At 38.7% G+C, this 19,412-nt stretch overlaps 2 protein-coding genes across 6 annotated transcripts in view; one reads left to right on the forward strand and one right to left on the reverse strand.

Annotated features, from left to right (window-relative positions):
* MCUB (mitochondrial calcium uniporter dominant negative subunit beta) overlaps positions 1-1,476 on the forward strand; it is a 35,855-nt gene extending 34,379 nt beyond the window's left edge. For all 5 annotated transcript variants that reach the window (XM_087935960.1, XM_026698223.2, XM_087935961.1 and 2 more), the window contains one exon: positions 1,105-1,476. In XM_087935960.1, the coding sequence (XP_087792086.1) occupies positions 1,105-1,182 (78 nt within the window). In that variant the 3' untranslated portion in view covers positions 1,183-1,476. The remainder of the gene's footprint in view (positions 1-1,104) is intronic.
* CASP6 (caspase 6) lies at positions 1,396-16,592 on the reverse strand. The gene is made up of 8 exons (XM_026698224.2): positions 16,468-16,592; positions 12,612-12,653; positions 11,600-11,642; positions 9,949-10,101; positions 7,247-7,323; positions 5,984-6,159; positions 5,366-5,525; positions 1,396-2,678 (listed from the first exon to the last, which is right to left on the reverse strand). The coding sequence occupies exons 1-8, from the start codon at positions 16,508-16,510 to the stop codon at positions 2,443-2,445; spliced, it is 930 nt and encodes a 309-aa protein (XP_026554009.2). The 5' UTR covers positions 16,511-16,592; the 3' UTR covers positions 1,396-2,442.
* Between the last annotated feature and the right edge of the window lie 2,820 nt (positions 16,593-19,412).

Genomic DNA, 19,412 nt, shown 5'->3' on the forward strand with positions numbered 1-19,412 from the left:
TTGTATGCACAAGAGATCATGGAAAAGAGCTTCAGTGTGTTTTGAAAGTCAATTATTTGCAGCCATGACTGGCAGTTTTACTCCTTTTTCTTTTGTACAGAAAGCAGTTTAATCTTAACTTCTGAAAAGTATGCTTTTAAATGCATATTCATAGTCCTCCAGAAGAAAGGAAAGGAATCGTGTTACATTGTGGGAGTTCTTCCAATTCCATCTGTTACAGCAGCTGCAATCAGTGTATTAGGCATGAAAATTTGAAATCTTACAGATTATCTGCTTTGCTGCCTGCAAAAGCTCATAGGTTATTTTAGTAGATTGTAAACTAAACCTGCCAATTTACTCAGATCTTCCAGTTGATGAAGGATGGCTTGGAGAGTAATCTAGTTATAACATTTGTTCACAAAAATCACAGTCATTAAGCCCAGAAATGATAATCTAGCCAAAGTGTTAAGTCTGTCTTGCACAGATTAATTCTGCTGCTAGTAACTGCAGTTAAGATACCTTTTTCAGGCAGAGAAAATACTGTCCCGTGCCACATAGCACATTTACCCTGCGTCAGGACCTGCCAAACAATTGTGGATTTAATGCAGAATAACTACAAAGTCTCTTGCTTCCTCAGCACATTCATTCGTCTTTTTGTATAATCATTTCCTTTCTGTTACTTTTTCTTCTTTGCTCTTTTAAGTATTTGAAACGCACTTCAAAATTATGGTTTAGATCCTACAGAGGTAGTCTGTAATCATGTATGACTAACACGTTGCATGTTGCAAACTCAATTCAACATTTGCAATTGATTATAATTCAGTTAATTAATTCCTATGTTTCTCCTTTATTGAAGAATAATTTATTGGTACGTATTCTGGCAAAGTTGGTCCAGCATCCACAGAATAGAATGTATAGAAAAGCTATTTCAGAGTGTCTTGCTGATTGCTAGCTAAATCCATTTCCTAATTTTAAAAATCACATTTAAAATAAGATATGTAAATTCAAGTTAGTAAGGTGCCCTGGTTAACAAAATGCATAATTGAAGAATGTAAACTTTGATGGAATCTATTTACAACTATTTAAACCATAAACTCATCACTTTTTTTCCTCTTACACTATCAGGTGGAAGAATCCTTGAAACGACTGAGGAACCCCTTACAATTACAACTTCCAGTGCAAGAAATCAATGACAAACATTAATTTTAAGTTTCAACCTGTTGAGTTCCCTCAAAAAAATCGCAAACTGGACATTTTGACCCACTATATTAAAGCTGAATATAGATTTTATAAAAAAACAAATAAACCCAAACCATACTTTTTGTATATATCGTTTCTCCACAATATTCGAGTTTAGAAAAGAACAATCAACTTAATCTTGGATGACCAATCCATTCTTAATAAAAAAAACAATGGTTTTAAAGGATGGTTTTATTTTGGGATTCCTATATTTGAATGTAATTTTCATAATGAGCTAAATAAAAACAGATACTTGTCTTGGGTGTCTTCTGAGTGTTCTGTTTAGGATGTTAAGAAAATGTTCCTTTCACACTTGCACAAAGTATCTCAATGTTGTAATGAGTTACATATGTAGCACGCATAGCACCTGAAAGATTTATGACAACAGGTTTCACAGGCACAAGTTCATCTTTATCAAATAATAATAATAAAAGCTGATTTGCATGGAAAGTAATGCAAATGTTTCAGTTAAGTTGCAGTAACTCCACAAGTTAGCAGGAGCTGCTATAACTAACTGAAGGAATCACAATATCATATTGGTCGCATAATACACTTTTCCAAAATGTTAAAGTGGGAGGGGAACAATTTATACAGTACAAACAGATTAAGAAAATGATTCTCACAAGACAATTACTATTTATGTTGAAACAAAAGAATAAAAATTTAACCATTAGTACAAAATATCCATTATAACATCCATTATGGAATGTAAACCTAAAGACAGCTAACTTTAACTGTTCCTTTATTATCCCAATGTCAAGTCTGAAGTTATTTTTAAAACTCCCTGAGGGTAGAAGAATATCTAACAATTTCAAAGGCTGTATAAAAGTATTTCTGCCTGAGTTGTTAAACTTCACAGAAGTTTTTTTTTTCTTCAATTGTTAATGTAGAACTTGTATTTCTGTTTACCATTTCGAACCTGCAATTGTTGGCTGTTATTTTTATTACATAGATCTTTATTCACCATCTCCTGAAGATCTCAGTTTAGCTAAAGTAATAGACCATATATTAACTAAACACACCTTTTAAATTATCACTACAATTCTATATATCTATTCAGAATCAACTCTCATTGAGTTTAACGGAGCATATTTTAGATAAGTGGATATAAAATTGATCTATTTTAACAGTACTGTGTTTTGTTTTTTGCTTTGAGTCCTGCAGAGCACACCACCACTGCCCACCACCTACAAAGCCAAAAATAATTATTACTCTACCATGCAACTATGATTTGGGGTAGAAGTACAGTTTTTTAGTTAACATTGAAGCAAAGCAAGGTATCTGCTTTTTCCCTATAGCACCAATATCTTTGCATACATCTACCCTGCGATGTGATACCTTCCTGTTAACAAGCATCAGTAATTCTGTGAATTCCAGGGAAGCACCATGCTTTCGTATCATCTCGCACAGATCTTGAATATACCAAGAACCATATATAGTCTCCCGATGGGAATAGAAACCTATTGGAAGAGGAGGGAGAAAGGATTACATTACTGTGTCAAGAAATCACCTTTAGCTTTCGACTTTTATTTATTAAGTAACCAAAACAACGTTGGGGTAAAAGTTTGCTTTTTTTTTCTTTTTGAGCTTTCTTCAAGGTGGCAGGATTCTGAAATTTTTGTTATATTTGTAGTATTTTTCTTGGCAAAAATAATTGGAGGATTTTTTTACGTGTCCAAAAATTTAACACTCCCCTCTTATTAACTATGTTTATATAAGTAGTACTAGCTGATCCAGTTCTGCTATATTTCATTAATAAACACTGCATCTAGTGAAGTCCAATTATTTTAATGGTGGCCTTTGTCAAACTGAGCAAGGAAGATGATAAATGGCCATAAGAGAATGTGTTCCCAATGGCATTCTCTAAAGTGAAGTTAAAAAGACTGGGAAATGAATCCTTACTGTAGCTGCATTTATTTGAGCATGCCAAGCCACAAACTAGTAACCCCATTTTAGCCTATCCTAGCTGGTATAAGTCTTTCATAAATTTGTCATCTAAATATTATCATCAAAGTTGGATTCATAAATAGAGTAGGGACCAAATAGTCCTATTTCTGCACTCATTGCAAGCATCTGCAACAAGGAAGTGTTAGAAAGCTGAAAACCAAACATTACAGCTATAGTACCTTATTTGGTTGTGAGCCCCCTAAGAGTTGTGTCTAGGTAAAACAGGCAGGCATATAAATTTAATTTTAAAAAAATAAATCCCTAAAGATTTATTTCTTGTAGGTATTTAGTTTGCTATTTAGGCAAAGATAGTTAATAGGTTCTCTGATGTGATGGAAATATGGATAGCTGACACCACCCTGGTTGGAAAGAAGTTCCAGTAGTGATTTATACCAGGGGTTGCCAACCTTTTGGACCTCGGGGACCATCAAACTCATAATTTTAAATCCCGCAGACCACTAATAAAGCTGCCTGGGGAATTCTGGGAGTTAAGTCCACCAGGCTTAAAGTTGCCAAGTTTGGATGATGGTTGATATGGTCAGACTTCTGAACTTCACTTAAACACCGATTTTAGCAGCTCGGAACCCCTGCTTTTTCAGATTTAGGGAGGAGGAGGAGGAGATGTTCTTGGGACACATACAGCTGCCAGGCTTGTCACCGAAGCGGCACCTGAGTTCCCAGAGAATGGAAAGCAAAACGCTAACCCCTCCCCCCCATTGGCCGAAGTTGCAATCCCGTTGCAGAGGCCACCAGTCTGCTCCATGGCTGTGAGAATCCTTCCACGGGCAGAGAGCAGTTTCTCCAGCCATGCCTTCTTTGTTGACACGGGAGTGGACATTTGGAGAGGATCCCTAACTTGGGCCGAGAGGCAGAGCGTGTGTGTATGACCAGATCAATCCAGGTGCAGTGGCAGAGCAAGCACTGGGCTGCCCAACAGCGATGGCAGCAGCACTCTGGAAGCGAGAGCAAAAAAACGGCGGCAGCAGCGGGTGGGACTTTGCCCGCCTGTCCAGCAACTGCAACGCGCTGCCTGGGCACTTTGCATGGTCATTTTCCCTTATTCTCTTGCTTCGTCCCTTGCAGACAGCTGCTGGTAAGAGCTGGGCTTACCAGCTCTTCCTCTCTGCTGCTCCGAACTTGCCTTCTTCCTTGGGGAGTCACTCCCCTCACCTGCTTTGGTGTCCTTTCTCCTCCCTTTTTTTAGGGCTCAATCCCTTTTCTGCTGTTTCCTTCCTTCCTTTGTCCGAAAGAAAATTCCCCACCCCTTTTTCCTACTGGTTGATCATTATTTGGGATTGCAGGATACTGTCTCCAGCTTCATTCTCAGGAGGAGAGAGAGAGAGAGAGAGAGACTTTTGGCTTCATGCAAGGAAAGCAGCAGAAGTCTTTCTCTCCCCCAAACTCCGTCAGAAATGAGTATTTGCCGGCACAACCTCTTGGAGCAGGATGCCTTGCAGGGTCCCAAAGACTCATTTCTGGGGGAGAAAAAGAAAGACTTTTGCTGCTTTCCTTGTGTGCAGCCAAAAGCAGAGGAAAGAAGCGGGAAGAAGCAGCCCGGTGGCCAGGCCAGGCGTGGGATGAGTGGGGCAAGTTCTCCCCCTCCACCCTTTCCCTCCTCCCTTCACTACCTCGTGTTGTTCACAATGCAAGCAACACAAGTCTTGTGTTCCCAAGGGCCATGTGGGTGGCACAGCCTTGTGTTCCCGCGCAGCCTGGATTAAGTGCTTTGGGGAGTGCTTTGGGGTGACCTTTCTCTGCAACCACCAAAATTTTCTCGCGGGCCGCCGGTTGGTGACCACTGATTTACACAACTAATGGTAAATGCTCCACCATTTTTTGCAGATTCTTTCTATCTGACATTTATTTACTTATTAGTTTTGAGGAGGTTTGTTTTTATTAGCTTGGGAGGAGTATTAAATACAAAAACACTTGGTTGTCAATATCTATTCAAAGTATAGCATGAATAACCAATAAATGATACATCAAAGCAACTTTTCTTTAAGAAACTACTGCTTGCTTGATGAGGTTAAACATTGTTTTCTTCTAGGACAGGGGTGTCAAACTCACGTCATCATGTCATGTGACATATTGCAACTTTTCTTTGCTAAAATGGAGGTGGGCGTGGCCAGCACGTGACGCATCCGGCCCACGGGCCGTCAGTTTGACACCCCTGTTCTAGGATAACACTGATTTTGTTTACCTTCTGCCACAGAATAACACATGAGGAAATCAGCACCAGCAGGTAAAGTATAAATTGCAGCAGAGTCAACTTCGGTTTCATTGACAAGTGAGCGTTCTGTAACGCTATCCACCGTATCGTGAGTAAAGACGGGTTCATCATGCTTATCTCCTCTGCATGCCTAAAATTAGAAATAAAAGAACTGTTGGAAATGAAATGAAAGTTCACTTAAATGATTGAACATATAAATGCCTTTAATTATGCCCTGCTATAGATACCAGTGATGTTTTGATTTTTTTTAAAGATGAAGTCTATTACACAAGGACCCTTGTGTAACATAAACAAAATCTAACGTGATTTTGGCACTTCTTCCACCCATCAATTTTCCTACTACAAATTGCCAGTCATAGACACAAGTTTTTACACACTTTGATGGTAAATCCTCAGGGAAGTTTAGGTTACATAGGTATAAATATATGAAAGTACATCACATTTTGACTAAATCCACCAAATGTTACACTTCATGTTTGCATTGTTTGCATTTAAAAGTGATACCTTTAATATATAGAGGTCGATTTCTCTCTTTCAAGAAGATTGATTTTAATCTCAGCTGTGGAATCAAGAACTCCGCCATCTCACCTGAATTACAAATATTTTTGGCTTCCCTATCAGGCTAGGGCATTTGTCACCTCTGAACATATTGGTCAGATTTTGTATCTGTATTTTAGCATCATAAGCGTAAACATGGTTATCTTCTCCATGGCTCAAGAAAACGCACATAAAGCAATCCGCATCTTCGTGTTGCTCTTTGGACACTACAAAAATAATAATGCAATTTATCTACACAAAGAAGTTATTTTTATATTGGTGGCTATTAAAGTAATGAGGTGTAACTTCCTTTAGCTTGCTCTGGACATAAATCAAACCAATCGAGTTCTCCCACATGCGAAACAAATAGTTAATTTTATTCGGAGCTGGATTTAGAAATTGAAAACTCAATCAACGCTCCAATACTCCCTGGTGCCTACTGCATCATTAAAACCATCTCATCAGATGCCATGATTGCTTACTTTTGAGACCGTAGCCTCTTGTGCTTTTTCTGCTGTCTTTTAAACAGCAGATAGCAGCAAAGACATCTGAAATGCTTATTTTCCACCTTATTTTCTAAAAATTAGAGATGTGCAAAACTCACCAAATGGGAAATGAAACCCTTCAGAAAACAAATATGCTGAATTAACTTTGTTCTGGACCAGTTGCCTGAAGTAAATTCTCTGAACTGGTGATGATCTAGAATGATCCACTCATGTCATTCCAAGCGAAACAGGCCTGTTTCACTTGGAATGACATGACTGAAATAGCTCAAATGATTTCCAGTTTAGCATAATTTACTTCCATAAACCACTGAGCTATTAGAATAACACAATCTGGAGAAGGTTCAAGATGATTTGGAAGATGAGCAGAATGGTCTCAAATTTTCCAAAACATTCTGTTTTTCAACTGATGAATTTTGCATACCTACCCCTAACTAAATTCGCTCTAAAATTGTTAATTTTTAGTTTTAAAAATGAAAAACATTACATTGTAAAAACAAAATATATTTTTTAAAACAACTTAAGATGTTGAGAGACAACACTGGCTTATTATACTGTAAACATACAGTATAATTCAATAGTTAATAACAAATATGATAGGTGGAATGTGAATAGCTTAGCAGGCCAGGCCTGGGAGAAAAAAAACCATAGTATGCAGATCTTTCTATTTGGTTGGCTCTCCCACAGTTCAATAAATTAAATCTTCATTAACCAGAATTATTTTCTTCGCTAGGAACATTAATATTAAAAATTTTGCCAATAAAATATAACCACTAGCCAAGCATCAACATCAAATACTTGCTTTACCTACCATTATAAATGTTCTGCAGCACTTCTTCTGCTCTAAGATCATCAAAACATTTCACTTCAAATCCAAGTTCAGTCAAGCTATTTTAAACAGAACAATATTTCACTCCAGGATCATGTTCATATATTCTTAATGACTCACATATTAATATTTAGATCTTTCAGTGGATGCAACATTATCTAATGTCAAGCTTTAGCAATTTACCAAAACACCACTTACCGCATTCTTATGCTAGGAGTCCTCCAGAAAAAAGAAGAATCTACTTTCAGAATCAGATTGAGTTCCAAATTAAAATATAAATGCAACTAAAACACCATATTTAGTTAATATGTTTAGTTTAACCATATTAAAAATATACAATATTTAATATCAATAATATTCTATCTGTAACCTTAAAACACCCAATGTTTAAAATCTGTACATAGTACAATTAGGATTCGAAAAATATTTTGAGAAAATAATTCTACAAGTTGTTTCTTTCATTGCCTAACCCTAACCCTAATATCTCAGCATATGATCTTCTGAAATATTGATCAGGAATATTTAAAGACGTGATCTTTCACATAAGTGCCCATGTCCTGATTTATAAATTATATAATCAATAATGAAATTGCACAACTATTCACACTGTTGTAATGAAATAAATAGCATTCAAATAGACATTTAGTATCAGCCTATGATACTGTAGATCAGAGGTATGTTTGAGGAAGCCATGAGATTCCTTCAACATTTTTTTTAGAAATCCTACATTGCAAAAGCTTTTCTTTAACATAATATAGACAGACTATTTCTGCTTCATTTCCCCTTCCATGCTCCATTATCCTTGGAATGAAAGAGGTAACTTGGGTGTGTTCCATACGCCATTTTTAATCTATTTAATATATTGTCATGAGCCTGGATAGGGTCCAAGTTAAAAAAAAAAAACTAGACAGCTGGGTTGAGTCAGATATGTGAGCGTAGGGTTGATTCTGCAGATGACAAGTCTGAAACAAACTCTAACCCATCATGAGTACCACAACTGACCTGAGCTCAAAGTTGTTCCATTTGGAGGCCATTTTCCTGAGAACTTTCCTCCAAACAGTGTATGAATGGAAGAGAATATACTAAAATAGTATTTTTATTTATTTTAAATATACTTTATTAATCTTTTATAATTTTAAAAAGTCAAACAACAACAAAATAGATCTTATATCGACAGTTTGTGACATTTGTCTTATATTTTAAAATGTATATTTTGTGCATTATTTACAAATATACAAAATTTTGTGAATATAAATCATTAACTTATCTAGTACTTACCTCTATTTACAATCCATTTATCTAACTAAAATAGTATTTTTTTTAATGGTGCTAACTTTAAAATCTGGATTTCAACTGCCAGAATTCCTCAGCCAATATGGTATCTGGGGAATTCTGCGTGTTGAAATTCACACATTTTAAAGTTACCAAGTTTGAGAAAAATTGTAGTAAAGAATACAGGCAGTTCTCAACTTACAATCAAAACTGAGCCCAAAATTTCCAAGATAGTTGTTAAGTAAGTTTTGCCCCAAGTTTTATGACCTTTCTTGTCACAGTTGTTAAATGAATTGTTGCATCATTAAATTAGTAAGATGGTTGTTAAGTGAGACTGGCTTCCCTACTGACTTTTCTTGTCAGAAGGTTGCAATAGGTGACCATATGATCCTGGGACACTGCAATTGTGATAAATATGAGTCAACTGCCAAACATCCAAATTCTGATCACGTGACCATGGGGATGCTACAATGGTCATAAATGTGAAAAATTGTCGTAAGTAACTTTTTCAATGCTGTTGTAACTTAAAATGGTCAGTAAATGAATGGTTGTAAGTCAAGGACAATCTGTACAGAGGAGACTTTTCTGTCTGATCTTGCTTTGTGATGGAGAATGTTAACTTCAGATAACAGATAATCAGAGTTGGAAGGGATCTTGTAGGTCATCTAGTCCAATCCCCCGCCCAAGCAGGAGACCTTACACCATTTCTGACAAATGGCGGTCCAATCTCTTCTTAAAAGTCTCAAGGGATGGCGCTCCCACAACTTCTAAGGGCAAGCTGTTTCATTGGTTGATTGTTCTCACTGTCAGAAAGTTTCTCCTTATTTCCAGGTTAAATCTCTCCTTGTTCAGTTTCCATCCATTATTCCTTGTCTGGCCTACAGGCACATTAGAAAATAGCTTGACCCCTTCCTCCCTGTGGCAGCCCCTCAAATATTGGAAGACTGCCATCGTGTCTCCCCTGGTCCTTCTCTTTACTAGACTAGCCAAGCCCAGTTCCTCTAACCGTTCTTCATATGTTTTAGCCTCCAGTCCCCTAATCATCCTGGTTGCTCTTCTCTGTACTTTTTCTAGAGTCTCAACATCTTTTTTATAAAGTGGTGAACAAAACTGGATACAGTACTCTAGGTGTGGTCTTACTAAGGCCTTCAGTTTAGGATTGTCTTTTATTTGGGTAAATATGTTAATTCAAGCAACAGAAGTTACTTTGCTGGTAATTGAAGGGATGGAAAATAATTTATTGAATAACCAAGGGTCAGAAATCTGTTGCAAAATCAGCCAATCAGCTCTCATGGAATACTTTCTTTCTTGACACACAATTTCTTAAAAAATGGAAGTAGTTTTAGAAAAGTCGTTGGATTTGTCTTCTTCATTGTAAAAGAAAATACACTGAACAACAACGATTCCTTTACCTGCGGTTCAGATTGTCTCGGTCAGCACAAGTACCACGTCTCTCCGGTAACATTAAGTGCCAGAAAAACCTCTCATGATTAAAGATCAAAGCTAGTCCTCTTCTCTTGTGTTTCATTTTGTATTCCACTGATGGATCAAACAGCTGGTTGAGCCTGCAAAAAAAAAAAAAAAAGGTAGCCCAGTTAATAAACTTGGGTCTTTCTCATTCATACAGTATAAACACATCTGTACAGTTAAGAAGTCAGTGGTTAGGATTCAAAGAACTGTACAATTAGTGCAAATTTTGAATAATTTAATTTGATTTACAAGAAGGATATTCTTTACCATTACAGGTACATTTTTGGTACCTACCTACATACCAATCATACTATTCCCATTTAGGATAAAACATTACACACAGTACAATAAGGCAAAAGAAATATTAAGCCAAAGAAATTAAAGACATAAAAGAAAGAAAAGTAGTACAGCTAAAACTACATTATATCCACACCATTCATCATAACTTTTTTTCCAAACTACTTGTCTAAGGATTATTCTTTATATTATTCATGCTGTCTTGTAGTCTTGTATGGACTGCACTAGTAGAGGCTAAACCAATTTCATTGTGTACCTGATGTACAATGACAATAAAGGCTTTGAACTTGGAAACTATGCTTCTTTCTACCGTGTTCATACTTTGTTTCACATATAGCCTTTTGTTATTTAACTTTGCTAATTGCCTCTTTTTAGGATCGTTACCCCATGCAATCATGGTCTTCTTTTTCAAGATTTCCTTCACGTATTTCTTTAGTGATGATTCCGGTTCATTCTCTTCATGTGGTCAAATAATTTAAATATACTTTCATAAGGGCATTCAGTTTTGTACTCTATCCACATTCATTCATTGAGTATGTGGCCCAAAGGCATCCATCAAATTTATGGTGATTAAGGATGGATTTGAATATTAGTCTCTATGATCTTGGTCCAATACCTTAACCAGTATTTCTTATTGTCTCTTTTCCTGTCCTTATTTGGCAATGAATAACAGATAGTCTTCTTACTCTGAAGATTTACATGGTTTTTTATTATTATTTTTATTGTATAATACACAGATTCTATTTTCTCTGACTTGTTTATTGCTCACTGGTATTTATCATTTTTATTGTTCTTTTGTATTTACTATGTATATAACACTGCAAAAACCATGGCCTTAAAGTGACTTAAAACAATTTCCAATCAACAGCTAGATCCAAGTGCATAATTTAACTTGGAAATTTCTGGTTGTGATTATTTCCCCCCCAATAAACTTAAGAATAATACAAGAACAAAGTGTATGTGAAGGAAATGGAAAAGAAATTAAGTATACAGGTATAACACCTTTTCTGTTTGATATCAGACATCTGATCTGAAGCGAGATTTGATTTCAAAGTTTTTATAAAGTCTCACTTTAAGAGTTGCATTTGAAAAAGAAGGTCATACCTTCTTTCAAGCACTCAAAATACTTGTATCCAATGGGAAAAAGTGCAACACTGATGGATAGCTGTAATTTTAAAAGGAACCTGATTTGGTTACAAAATCAATTATCCAGCTAAGAGATCAACTGATCCTAAAATGGTTATTTTTATTATAAGCTTCTTGGAGTAGAGCCATACAAGATCCACAAATAATTACCTTCCATCAAAAGCATCTGTTTCACTGAAGTTTTGCTGCTCATCTGCAAATAGAAAACAATTCAAACATAAATAAATCAAAATAATTTCGCTTCTACATAAAAAATGTGCACATATACGTAATACATTTACATGTCCACTCTATTTTTAAAATATACTTTAAAGATGTTTTCACTGCAAAAGCACATTTTCTTAGGGAAACATGTTTTATGGAAATCCATAAACAAACAAAAAATATAAGTGATCAAAAAAATAAGAAAAGACCCAAACTAAAAGATGTACTTAATTTACTTTAAAACATGCAATCTAATTTTACATAGTGAGAAACAAAAATTGCAGTCCTTCACTATCCTGACATACAGTTAAATGACCCAATTAATCCACAGAAACTAAACTGGATCCCAGATAGCCTTGTTTGAGATTTAACTAATCACTCTTCCAGTCTACTAATTCCTGTATGGTATGTAAACTCCTTTGGTTAACAGCCTCTCCCAATATCATTTACTGAACTAGAGAAAGAAGTCCTGCAAAAAAGAGACCAATATAGGCCCATCTCTGCTGCCATTTGTTTTTCATCTCAGAGCCATATGGGAGGTGGGAGAGGGGCCAAAATGATACACTTATGTGCCTGCACCCACAATTCTGGCCCTGGCGCTGTCAACTAAATTGGTGCCAATGTGGACTTTTAGTTATTTGTTCCTCCAAGAAGAAAAGAAATTAAAAGCAAAAATCTCGGAGAGAAATTTCAGCTTACCAAGTCCCATTTATGTGTATCTATAGGGACCAAAAACATGACCAGTGGTGAACCAGTCTTCCCAGGTGCTAATTTTTGTGTGCTGCTGGGCTGCAAGAGTTACTGAATTCACCATGACCATGTCATGCAAACATAAACATTCCTCATAATTTGGGGGTGGTTTCAATCTCTTGTTTTTCCTATTACATTGCAATTTAGAAAAAAATAAGTGTCAAATACACACACACACACACATATATATAAATGCTGGGTACCTTACCTTTGCATTGTAATATGTTCTTGCTGTCCACGTGGATTTCTTCTACAGTAGAAAACAATACAATGAGTATCTCTCTTATAAACCATGTTCAAACTCAATTGCAAAGAAAAAAAGACAGGACTCAATATTTACAGCAATATAGAGTATGTATTTCATAACTGAGGCATATTGCAATATACTACAATATAATCAGCAAATGAGTTTTTAAATACAAGTTAATCACACAAAGCATTTTTTCCAAAGGTTTTTCAGTGTTCTCCTCAATGTTCTTATGAAGATTGACAAGGCAAAAGAGCAGCATTGCTGTTTTTATACATATTTCCACATGGATTTAATATTGTATTCTTAATTATGAACATGAATCACGGTATTTCAAATCAGAACTAGGAAGTTACAGTAAATCTTTACTGACTGGTCACAAAGTCAAGGGCCAAGTGTATTCTTGTAATATAAATTGTAAATTTATTCTAAATATTACATGGTTGTAGATCTATATTATTAGAAATCTTGAAACATTACTGCATATTGTTCAGATACAACGATATCTATGCAGTATTTAACTTTATTGATAGTCTATTGTTTGTATAACTGAATGTATTGGAAATAAAAAGAAACAAATGTTCTGTCAATATGAATTACAATTTAAGATGTTATTACAAGCAGAAGTTACAGTAGTCCTCAACTTACAACAGTTCATTTAGCAATGGTTCAAAGTTACAACAGCACTAAAAAAAAGTGACTGAAGACCGTTTTTCTCACACTTACGACCATTACAGGATTCCCCATGGTCATATGATCAAAAATCAGATGCTTGGCAACTGACTCATATTTATAACAGCTGCATGTTCTGGGATCGTGTGATCCCCTTTTGCGACCTTCTGACAAACAAAGTCGATGGGGAAGCCAGATTCATTTAACAACCATATTATTAACTTAATAATTGCAGTGGTTCGCTTAACAACTGTGGCAAGAAAGGTTGTAAAATGGGGCAAAATTCACTTCAATGTTTCACTGAACCAAGATAAATTTTGGGCTCAATTGTGGTCGTAAGTCAAGGACTACCTGTATTTGACTTTTTCATCCAAAATTGAACATAACATTAGAAAAAACAACCCAAATTGCAGAAAAGTATATGATACATAATAAAGGTTTCAAACTGATTGTTAGTCTCTGTTGTATAGTTGCTTTATACCAGTAGTGGGATTCAATTTTTTTTACTACTGGTTCTGTGGGTGTGGCTTGGTTGGCATGGCAGGGGAAGGATACTGCAAAATCTCCATTCCCTCCCCACCCCACTAACCTGCTTTCCAGCTCTGTTCTCCTGTGCAGGGGAACAAAAGAAGACCCAGCTCTACAGCTGGGACTCAGGAGGCAGAGAATAGATGGGGGCAGGGCCAGTCAGAGGTGGTATTTGCCAGTTCTCCAAACTACTCAGAATTTCTTCTACCGGTTCTCCAGAACTGGTCAGAACCTGCTGAATACCACCTCTGCTTTATACATACATACTGTACATGCATTATATATATATACTTATAGATCTATGTATGTATACCTACATATACCTATAAGTATATAATGTGTATAGGTTTATCTATATACCTGTAGATATATAAACACAGTATTTAACATACACATATATATAAACTACATATACATATAAACTATACAACATATATATAATGACAGAAAATGAAACATGACAATGCATAGTTATCAGAATGTTAACATGATAATTTTTTCTCATGGTATATGTTGGATGGGACTGGAATTTCAGCCAGGGAAACCACAACTTTAGAATTTGCATGTGAAAGCTGTATGGATAGTAACCCAGCCCTGTTTCTTGAGCACAATATAGGTGCATTATGGAGACAATAGCATGATTTGGGGCAGTATAATTTCCTGTTGGCTCTAGTAGAGAAGAAAACAGCAAGCAACTGTATAGATATGGCTGATGTCTCATTAGCCAGGTTTATGAGAAGGAAAAGAGACTTAGTTTATTGAATCCTAGAAAGTGGATATGTGTACTCATTCATCAGTAAGTACATTAAGATGACCCATTTGATAGCTTTGATACTTTTGCTGCCACTTGACTCAAGGGGAATTTGCTCTGTTTAGCAGATGGGAAAGATGTTTGTGTTTGCATCTATTTGTGTTCGCTATGTAATATTTTGGAAATATCTGTTCCTATTCTTAGAGAAAGAGAACTGTGTTATAGCAGAATAAATTAGAACTGCATAGTAAAGAAATTGGAGTAAGAGCTGACTCAAAGTTTTACACTGAGAGGGAGAGACAAAGTTTAACGGTGCTTTGATAACACTTAGTGTGTTTTATGAAATGGGTGGATATCCACCCATTTCATAATTCTAGACTGTCCAATCTTTTGGTTTGCCTGGGCCTCACTAAGAGAAAAAGAACCGATCATCTTGGGCCATATAAAATATATAGTTAATGTATATAAATTTAAAATACAACTGTAGGGCTGCATTACTAGCTGTCCAGGGCCAATGATGGGCCATGGATTGGACATGCCTGATCTAGACCACTATTCTGCATGAACAATGTACAGAAATATAATTACAAAATTTACATTTGTGTTATTGTCAATATGAGGTAATGAATGAATGCTTTTCTAATGCCAACAGTTGATCTGCTCCTGTTTAAAAAAAGGCAATTGCTTCCTCTTATTATATTAAAAGGCAATTGCTTTCTCTTATTATATTATTATCAAGTTGGCACTATGATCAAATTACAGCATTTAATTTCTGAATTAAATGGGGGGGGGGCGGGCTTGCAACTCATATAGAATCTGGACAGGCTCCGGGGATCTCTTCCGGGGAATCAAGCCTCCATTATCCAAACACTGCTGCCTGTCCTCCGGAGCGACAAGTTACAGTACAAGGCCAGGCAGCTACTGTACGGTCGAGTAGTAAACACTGCGACGCGGCAGCCACGCTCGAAGTAAGTTAATGAGGCGGAACAAAGGAAAGGCAAGAAGTGGAGCGAGAACAAAGGAAGGCGGCTTGCCAAAAAAAAAAAGCCGTCGCGACGCTTCGGACAGCAAGTCAGGAGGAACTGCAGACCTTTAACGAACAAAAGCCGAAGAGAAGGGCAGAAAGCAAGAAAGCTGCCTGCGGCTGCATTTGAAATCGCAAAGCTGGATTCTTTATTCCAAGGAAAGACGGAACACGCTGGCCCCCAAGGACTGGGTTGTTTTGTCTTTCCGTCTTTCTCCCTGCATTTCACTGTACAGACGCCTTCAGCAACTAGCGGAGGCGCTTGGAAATTAAGGCTCCCTTCATCCTGATCTGTCCTAAACTAAAGCACTTACTCCGGGGCTGCCTGCCTGCCCTTCGCACAAATCCTTCCACAAGTGGGAATAAAGACCTAGAAGCTGCCATTCGCCCGACCTGCACTTCATCCCTTTCAATTTCGGCTCGGGGGTTGCGTGGCACGTTGAGCAAACCCAACTCAACCAGCTCAGACCGCGAAGGGTTCAAGGTCTTGTGCCACGGAGTGGTTCGGTCACCAGGTTAAGCGTGCTGGTGTGAACACAACCCTCGCGTGCCCTGCCTGCCTGCCTCTCCCTGAAAGAAAAGCCGCGTGCCCGGTTGCCTTGGGGCGGGCTCCGTCTCCCCACGCTTTTAGCCTGGGGTGCCTTTTCGACTGAAGGCATCCAGCCACGCTTGCCTGGGAGAATCCGTCCGTCGCCGCCCTGCCTTAGCCGGAGCGAGAGTGGCCTCTAAGCTCTACCAAGGTCGAGCCGTCAATGAGCCTTCCTGCCCCCGAAGAGCCCAGTCCCTTCGGCTCAAAGAGCTCTTCGCCCGGAGCGGCTGCTGCAGCCCTTTTCTGCGCCTACCTGAGGAACTGGTGTCATTTTTCTGCCTCTTAGCGTTCGCCATGATTGGGCTTCGGCTCCAAAGCTGCCTTCAAGAGCCTCCCCGGGGCTGTTGCTACCACAGTCCTCCCCGCCCCCGCATCTCCTCCTCCTCCTCCTCCTCCAGTTGCCTAGATGGAAGACTGCCACCCTCCGTCGCCCGCCTTCTTCTCCTCCCCCGCGAAAGGGGCGCCTCCTCTCCTCAACTCTCCCCGCTTGCTTTTATCAAGATTGGGCGGGCCGAGCGCTCGTCTTAGTTCTTCGCGGACAGGCTCAGCCCTCGCCTTTGGCCTCGGAGGAGTGGGAGAAGCGCAGCGAGGCCAGAGGTTTTCGGAGAGGTGAAGTGTAATAGACACGCGTTGCCGTTTCCTATGATAAAGAAGCAAAGGAGGCTGGGATAGCCCGAAGGGAGAAAGCCTCCGTCTGAGGACCCACCAACTCAAGGTCCACAAAGAGCCAGCAGGCTTTCCATAATTGCCCCCTTGTTGTTTTAAAGCTGATAAAAGTGAAGGATTTGTCCACAAATCCATTCAGGATTGGCGCCCCATTCTGGGATCTTGACCTGGCTTCCAGCATTAGGCGTACTGCTGATTTAATACGGACTGTGAAACGACTTTTTATATTGTGGGAAGCCACCCACCTCCTAGAAGAATGAAATATTTTGAGAAATATTTTAAAAAAGGCAGGATAAAATGTTTCCCCTAAAAGAGAAATAAAAATCTTAAGGGAGACAGAAACACGGAGCCCCAGCTCCCTCCTATGTTTGTGGCCATTAAGAAAGACTGGGCCATCCTTATGTACAAAACAAAAGACCTTCGGCTCGAAGATGATGAGATTATTAAGGCATGACCCTTCAAGACACAACAGAATTAACCCACTATCATTTAGCAGCAGAACTCACTACATTGCACAATATCTTAAGGGCATTGCGTCACCCTCCAAACTTAGCTCAGACAACCTATAGAGCCAGCTATGACCCCTACAACAGCCAATAGAATACATGTTTGATTTGTCAATCACTTACAAGATACAAGTATAAGAATAAACATAGTTTTGAATACATGAGATAGATACTTATAAGAAAAATAAAAAGAAACAATGGGACAGGGACGGCAGGCACACCTTTCTTGCACAGGAACAGGAAGCTCAAATACAGAGCCCAGAGGGAATAAAAGCCACCCACTCTCAATTCCATGTGATCACTGCCTAGAACTATCCATGTGGTTCTGCTTCATCATTAAACCATCCTTCCAATCAGCCTCCGTGCTCCTGGCTACTTTCCTAGGCCAGCTTGCCTTACCAATAATGAACCAAGACGCAGTGAAGGCCTTGTACATTAAAATTAGGAGATAATTTATGCAGAGTGTGTCAGTTAATATTAATCAGCTATTAGGCATACTTAGCTTTCAGTTCTTTCCTGTTTTTCAGTTTAGTTGCGTTTCCTGTTATCCCAGTCTTTCCCTGGCTAGCCATTTCTCAGAAGCTGTTTTTACAGCTTGTATTCTTCCTTTTCCCACTCTAAAATCCCTGCTAAGTTTTGCCTACGAAGTTTCCACTACACAGCAGATTCAAGTTTAAAGTTTTCTTTACATTTACATTTACATTTGAAGATCATTCACTTAATCTTATCACATACAAAGAAAATACAGTATATAATAAAAAATGGAAGGAAAAAATGGGGAAGATAGAAAAGGCAATGGCTTCTGACTCCTTTCGTGCAGGAAAATAAGACATTAACATCAAACCTCAACTTTTTACTTTTACATAGTAATTTGAACTAATCATTTCGATAACAACAAATATATCTAATCAGTAAAACCAAAAATCAAAGTTTCATTTTTTTTCCATCTCAAGCACAAAGTCTAGAAGCGGTTTCCAAGAAGAAATAAAAGTATTTGCATTTTTTTCTTTGATCAAAGCAGTCAATGTAGCCATCTGTGCTAACTCCATTAATTTTTGCAGTCCACTGTGGGGATCGAGATGACCTTCCATTTTTGTGCAAAGAGTAGTCTTGTTGCCGTTAACATGCATAACATCAAAGTTCCAATTTTTTTCTGAGAGGGAGGGAGGGAGGAAAGAAGGAAGAAGGCAACGAGAAGGAGGGAGGCAGGGAAGGCAGTAAGGGGGAAGGAAGTAGGAGGGAAGGAAGGAAAGGGGGGAGGAAGGGAGGGAGATTGGAATGAGAGGGAGGGAGGGTCTGAGGGAAGTCCTGCCTTAGCAGTTGGCCACCAGAAACCCAGCTGCCCTCTCGCCATCCTCTTGCCCCCCTCCTGATCTCTCCTGGTGGTCTCCCATCTTATAGTTGAGGCTGCTTTGCTTAAATGCCGGGTCTCTCTGCATGGAGAGGGAGTGGGCCTCCCTCTGACCCACATGCTTCCATCCCACACCCACCATGAGTAACCTAGCCAAGGAAAGGGAGCACAACAGCAGTAAATGCAGCTGCCCCCCCAGAGAAGCGGGGCTGGGCTGGGCTGTAGGGTCTTGGTACTCCAGAAGCTTGAGGGCTCGAAGAGCCTGCACTGGTACTCCACTGCCCAGGGCTCTTGGTACTCCACTGCCCAGGGCTCGAGGAGCCTGCACTGCTGTCCAAGTGGCCTGAGAGGGACAGTAAGGCTCTTTTGGTGAATGAGGCTTTGGGACTTGCCCTGGTCTCACCTTCCTCCACTAGAGACCTCTGGATCCCCCTCCCAGCCTTGCCTGCCCCACCCACAGGAAGTGGAGGACAATGCTGCTGCATGTGGAAGTGCAGAAGAGAAAGTTTGCAGGAAGTAGTTTCCTCCAAGTCCAACTTCTGCCTTGACAGATTTCTGGAGAGGAGGAGGGGTTGGGGAGGGAGCTGCATGAGGGAAGGTATTCCCTTTCCAGCCTCCCTCATACAGGACTAGGGAACACTGCTCTCCTGCCTCCTCCTCTTGTTCTCCCATGCC

This window comes from Pseudonaja textilis, chromosome 6 (genome assembly GCF_049901715.1).
Source record: "Pseudonaja textilis isolate UNSWEBS1 chromosome 6, rPseTex1.2, whole genome shotgun sequence".
In the NCBI taxonomy this organism is placed as follows: domain Eukaryota; kingdom Metazoa; phylum Chordata; class Lepidosauria; order Squamata; family Elapidae; genus Pseudonaja; species Pseudonaja textilis.